We start from the raw sequence: 5736 nt of genomic DNA, 5'->3' as shown, positions 1-5736 counted from the left end.
AGATTTTAAAGAGGTTGAAATATGAATATGTCCTTGAATAACGATACGAATGCCCAATTGTTGATTTAAATTTACAATAAATTACTTATTTTGTCTTTAATTTTTAAAACAATACTCACTATGATTTAAACATAAAGCTCTCTTTATTAGTAAAAACAGCAGCAACATTCCTTTTAACACTCCTACCCTAGGTCTAAAATACGCCAGTTTATTTATCCTGACAATACAGAATGCGTTGCTGATCCTCTCCATGAGATACTCTCGTATTCAAGTTGGTGAGATGTACATCAGCACCACTGCAGTAGTGTTATCAGAGACACTAAAGCTCTTTACGTGTGTAATCATATTATTTATATCTGAGAAGAAAGGGCTGATAGAGTTCACTGCTTATCTTTTTCAAAGTGTCGTTGTAAATTAGAGGGACACTTTGAAGCTCTCTGTGCCTGCTCTAGTCTACATGGTACAGAATAACCTCCAGTATATTGCTGTCTCCAATCTTGATCCTGCAGTATTTTAGGTACAATTATCATTGATTTGACGCATACATATTGATGTACTTCTGGTGTGTAGAAGGTTTGAGCTGATTCTGACAATAAATTTTAAAGTTATGGCCGTTTTAAAAAATGGGCCAAATTTTGAAAAATACTCAAGGCTATAGCCCAGTTGAAAAGGGAACAGAGCCCTCAAAAAATTTATTATGAAAAAGGGTAGAAATAAACATGTAGGTTAAGGAAAGGAATATAAGGAAGAAAACAAAGAACAGGTTAAAGATTGGTTAAGGTAAAGAAAGATACACAAAGTGATAAGGAAAGATAATAATAATAATAGTAATAATAATAATAATAATAATAATATTGATAATAATAATGATAATGATAATAATAATAATAGAATAAAAATTTTAAAAAATGAATAAATCTAAGAAATACCAATGTGGGCATCAGAGGCCGCTCTGTCAAAATCTGAATAGTCAACTACTTTGCCACGATGCCGGGTACCCCTTGGTTTTTTCCGAAAAATGGCTCCGAAATCACCCCAAATTTTTATTACATTTTCTGATACATATTGATGTACTTATGGTGTCTAGAAAGTTTGAGTCAATTCCGACTTCAATTTTTCGAGTTACGGCAATTTTAAGAAAATGCCGTAACCATTTATACCATTTATATTTATATCTAGTTTATACCAGCTGTTTGATGGCCGTTACAGTAAAGAATTTTTCAGTCAATTGAGTGAGGCTTTAGCTTCATTGTCTGAGAAGGATTTTGAAATTAAAACTGATGCTGATGCTGTATCTGGCGGTCAAGTCTCGTACCTCATTTATCAGCTGCTAGAGAATCCTTCAATCAGGAACAGAGTAAGAGAGAGGAGGACAGTAAATGTGTATTGATATTTTTATTAAAATTTTTATTTTATTTTTATTTTATTTTCTAGAGTGTTTGTGAGCCCCAGTTTGCCGATCCCCTACTCATCAACGATCCTAACAGCGTCTTGTCAAGAAACCTTGTTCAGTTAGCAATGGCAGAAGTTGAAGCCAGTGAAGAGGAAGACGAAGAGAGAGAAGGAGAGAGGAACATGGAAGCTCAAGAATCAAACATACAAGAAGAGATGGAAGTGACTACTGAAGGAGACGGTTTAAGAAAGAGCAGTTTGGAAAGAAGAGGATTAGCTCAAGAGCACCAGGGACATGCTAAACCCCACACTCCAGGTTCTGTGATGAAAGCCGGTATCGGTACTTTACTGAATATTGATGAGTCATCTCACCTGCAGCATGGAACACTGCGTATCAGACCCCCTATCAATATTGGGTGCTTGCTGGACCCCTTGGATGAAGAGGAAAAAGGAGAAAAACAAGTTTTGGGCATCGGTTTATCGGAAGAAGTTTCTCTCGGGTCTTTTGCTGCCTTTGTTTCTGCTCATCTTGGTTACTCTTCTGTTGCCATAGAAACAGCAAGACGGATTTATACTGTCATTGATGAGGCCGGTAACAAAGGGGTTGCCATGGAAATACTAAGGATGAGAATTACTGAGAAAGAGGAGGGAAGAGATTTTGGGAACATTCTTCAAGATCTGATCAACTTTGATCTGGTCAGTAGGTGCATATTAAGTCATGTACTGCTTTTAAATGTTTGGAGGATAAGTACTTGTACATGATGTACTAGACCTGGGATTAACCATACCAAAATAATGCACAACTTTGTTCTTTATGTAGAATAGTATGTATGATCATTGATATTAGCACTTTTATAAAAAGAGGTGTTAAGAAACAAAATTTCTTCACCAGTCGGAAATGTTTTCATCTCAATTCCTTATTTTTCAGATCTTTAGAGTTGGCACTGCATTCACTCTCTATGTATCCGCCAGTCATAAGAGCAGCTGGTATTTCAAACTGGATAATGAGGAGATACCGATTAGACCATGGATACAGAGAGAAGAACAGGAATCAAGTATTCTTCCTCAGTTTCAAGACGGAGTCCTTTCTTACATAATTACTCATTCTGGTGTTACCATGGCAAGTTTTCTAATTATTTGGTAGTCACTGAAATTATTTCTGTCTCAGGCGGCATTATTGGATCACTTTAAAGGTGTTCTTCAGAGAGTTAGTCTAGAGGACATATTAGAGGTGTTGTTTTTTTAGATTTTTAAAGTTGCTCAACAATCAGGTCAAAGTCCCTGGCACTATGGTATAGGGACTTTGGCCAATTTTTGCCAAAATTGAAAAGGAGAAAAATCTCCATTTTAATTTTTTTCCTGATGCATATACATGTTCTTATGATGTGTAAGAAAGTTTGAGCTGATTCCAATCAAAATTGGATTATTTACGAATTTTAAAGTTGTTGCTAAACCTGTACCATTTACTGTTACTTGTTTTTAGGATCTTTTAATTGGAAACTGCATCAAGAAATACACTTTAGTACAGACCACAACGACAAGCTCCTCTCCATTTTCAAAGCTTTCTTCATCAATTATTAGAAGTAAAATGGTGTTTAGTATATAATATTGATGTCAGAAATCCTACCATTAGGTTGTCATGATGATGATTCATCAGTTTCAATATGTTTTGAGGCTATTCTTTCAGCTGAAGTTTTATGGGCTAAGCAAAAATGAATCAAGCATATATAGATCTACATACATACAGTTATTTTATATTTATTCCTCTCATTTATATTATTGGGGCACATTATCACAATATTGTAGCATATGTGCAGTTGATTGTAGCATGATTTGCGGGGCTCACTCATTCAATTCAGAAAGGAATTGGGTGGGTTTGTTTACAATTACAACCTTCTCGACCTTTTTTTTTACAAAGACAGAGTTGAATTGGCAAAGCGTGTTGAAGATGTGTATCTACAACTGTAAAATCCTTCTAGCGCCACTGGCTATATCGGTTCTATTTGTTTCGATTGTTGTAAGAATGATGGTTACCTTAAAACCTGCTTTCGACGTCACTTTCAGTGTGCCAACACTTGTTTTGCCAGAGATCTCACCTAAATATGGTTACTGGGAGCCTGTCACACCATCCCAAGTTTGCTGCCTGTGCATTTGGCTCAGCATGACTTATCTGTCTTGCTCTCTAATATGGGAGATTACTAGGTTTGCTGGATTTTTCAGGATTATTTTTGCAGCTTTTCATGATTTTCGTAAGAACATTGCTCTACTCAGCCTCCATTCCTATGAGATCTGGATGTTTGCATTTATCTACAAGACCTACGTCACTGAGTTTGACTATATTTTTCAGATCATCATAATATTTCCATTGATCACTTTGCTCTTACTCACTATCTTTCAAATGACATGGCCTCAAGATGTAACACCTGATGATACAAAACGCCTTCAGGAACTTCAGTACTATGCTTCAACAAGCCTCCTCTACAGTGCTATAATGGCTTTTCATGTAGTCTGTATGGGTGTTACTAATTTCATACGTACAAAAGATGTAGTTTTGGGTGATGGAGACTTGACAGATATGCACATCTTTTTGCTAGGAGTAGCTGAGATATTATACCGGCTACATTTTATCTACCAAAACTACTGTCTCATTGATATGCATCGTAATCCTCCAATGCCACGTGGAGAAGGAGCAGTACATGATGGTAGAGATGGTCAACCTGTTGTGGCACGCATGCCAGCACCAATAGACTATGAGTTTACATACCAGGCTGCAATAATGATGGTTGGAGTTGGTATTTTCGATGCCATAGTGATTGGAAGATACTTTCAATGGTGACTCATCATGCATTTTGCATTTTTTGCTGTGTGTAGTTGTAGTTTAGTCTTAGGTAGTTACAAAAATTTTTATAAAAATAAATTCTAAAGCAGCAGTTAAGTAACAAATTATAAAATCTAATAAACTTATACTATTACTAGTTTAGACAGCAACAGTAAATCTCACACTTGCAATATAGATATCATGACGATGACCAGTGCTTGAACCTTTGAGCCATGCTGGATAATAACGAACCTCATATTCACCAGGTTTATCAGGGCCCTGTAACAGAAGACAAATAGACTGTATATACTTGCAAAGCTTTTACACAGTATAAGACTCTTACTGATGCAGAGTCCATAGATCTACATGCATAAAGGTATAGGTACAAGTCTTACCTTCAATTTTCCTTCACCCTCCAGTGACTTGTTCTTATTACTCAGTGAGCTTGACACATGTGATTTGCCATTGACTGGATAAATATAAATCTGATCAGACTTGCTACACCTGTAAACTTTCCAGCTAACATTCACGTCACCTTTTATGCCAATCTTAAAGAGTCAATTTAAAAACTGTTTCTTATAACTATAAAATTATACCTTGCTGTCTTTAACAGTGAGAATATTACTACCAGGAGAAGGAGGCCGTGGACACAAGAAGTAACTCGTTGTCTTTGAAGTTGGTGTTACAATGAGAACCTAAAGACACACAGTATGGAATGATATATCACTAAAATCCTTATACCTTTATTCCATAAGCTGTTCCAGTTTCCACATCAACAAGAGCATAAGGTGTAATACTTGATCCTTTTGATTCTTTCTTCCAGTCAGTTATCTCAACCTCTCCTTGGCCATTGCTCTTGCCTTTGTACCCAAACTTTTTGAGTGAATGCTCAATATAGAAATACTGCCCACCATTACCAAGGGGTGCTGGGCGGTAACAGATTTGCCCGTTACTATCCTAAAAATGGCCAAAATACAGTTTCTTTCTGCTATCATTAAGAATTAATCTATCCTTACCTTGTAAAATGCAAAATCACTCCTCTTGTTTGATGTAGTATCATCAGCAAAAGACCAGGAAAGCATGTCCTCTGCAGATTTTCCACACCAGCCATTAATCCTTGTCTCCCTTGTAGCTAGATCAAGAGGAGAATTCCCCTATTATATAAACATCAAATGCTTTAGAAGATTGCCAATCTGTGTGTGCATACTTGTTCAAACTGTAGTGATGCACTATCACCCTCCTGATCAGTGAAAGTAAACTTGAGGTGCAAAGGTTGAGGTAAAGAAGTATCAGAGCGTCGACCTTCATAATTGCTTTCCGGTGGAGTCCCTACGTTAGCATAAAAAATAAACAATAGTAAGATAAAAGACACCTGTAGCACTAGTTTACTAATCAGCATTGTACCTTCAATTTCAATGACCAGTCGTACTAGCAATGACCCTGTTGTGCCTGCATTGAGCCAGAAGTTGCTTGTATCAAACCACTCATAGTTCCCACGGAAAAACTCTTTCCCAACAAGCACTTCT

General features: G+C 36.6%; 2 protein-coding genes across 4 annotated transcripts; one reads left to right on the top strand and one right to left on the bottom strand.

Annotated features, from left to right (window-relative positions):
• Nucleotides 1-230: 230 nt before the first annotated feature.
• LOC109589733 (uncharacterized) lies at nucleotides 231-3202 on the top strand. Of its 3 annotated transcripts, none has more exons than XM_020005766.1 (7): nucleotides 231-517; nucleotides 1190-1357; nucleotides 1435-2088; nucleotides 2321-2512; nucleotides 2561-2623; nucleotides 2876-2975; nucleotides 3026-3202. In XM_020005766.1, the coding sequence occupies exons 3-7, from the start codon at nucleotides 1519-1521 to the stop codon at nucleotides 3106-3108; spliced, it is 1008 nt and encodes a 335-aa protein (XP_019861325.1). In that variant the 5' UTR covers nucleotides 231-517; nucleotides 1190-1357; nucleotides 1435-1518; the 3' UTR covers nucleotides 3109-3202. The 3 variants fall into 3 exon arrangements, with proteins under 3 accessions (XP_019861325.1, XP_019861324.1, XP_019861323.1); XM_020005765.1 differs by having other exon boundaries at nucleotides 1180-1357; XM_020005764.1 differs by lacking the exon at nucleotides 231-517 and having other exon boundaries at nucleotides 1139-1357.
• A 1061-nt stretch (nucleotides 3203-4263) lies between these two features.
• Nucleotides 4264-5730, bottom strand: LOC109589734 (uncharacterized). Its single transcript, XM_020005767.1, has 7 exons — nucleotides 5615-5730; nucleotides 5418-5539; nucleotides 5227-5364; nucleotides 4952-5167; nucleotides 4807-4905; nucleotides 4606-4758; nucleotides 4264-4489 (listed from the first exon to the last, which is right to left on the bottom strand). Exons 3-7 carry the CDS (start codon nucleotides 5290-5292, stop codon nucleotides 4370-4372), a joined length of 654 nt encoding a protein of 217 aa, XP_019861326.1. The 5' UTR covers nucleotides 5293-5364; nucleotides 5418-5539; nucleotides 5615-5730; the 3' UTR covers nucleotides 4264-4369.
• Nucleotides 5731-5736: the final 6 nt, after the last annotated feature.

The sequence above is a fragment of the Amphimedon queenslandica genome, unplaced genomic scaffold (assembly GCF_000090795.2).
Source record: "Amphimedon queenslandica unplaced genomic scaffold, v1.1 AMPQUscaffold_10954, whole genome shotgun sequence".
Lineage (NCBI taxonomy): Eukaryota > Metazoa > Porifera > Demospongiae > Haplosclerida > Niphatidae > Amphimedon > Amphimedon queenslandica.
Note: the sequence above shows the minus strand (reverse complement) of the source record. Positions and strands in the feature narration are given on the sequence as shown.

Coding starts and splice junctions, on each gene's coding strand:
- LOC109589734 (XM_020005767.1), bottom strand. CDS start 5,292: ATGCTTTCCTGGTCTTTTGCTGATGATACTACATCAAACAAGAGGAGT. Junction 4,906..4,951: donor GAACAGCTTATGGAATAAAG/GTATAAGGATTT, acceptor GTGTGTCTTTAG/GTTCTCATTGTAACACCAAC. Junction 4,759..4,806: donor TCACTGTTAAAGACAGCAAG/GTATAATTTTAT, acceptor TGACTCTTTAAG/ATTGGCATAAAAGGTGACGT.
- LOC109589733 (XM_020005766.1), top strand. CDS start 1,519: ATGGCAGAAGTTGAAGCCAGTGAAGAGGAAGACGAAGAGAGAGAAGGA. Junction 2,089..2,320: donor ATCTGATCAACTTTGATCTG/GTCAGTAGGTGC, acceptor CTTATTTTTCAG/ATCTTTAGAGTTGGCACTGC. Junction 2,624..2,875: donor GTCTAGAGGACATATTAGAG/GTGTTGTTTTTT, acceptor ACTTGTTTTTAG/GATCTTTTAATTGGAAACTG.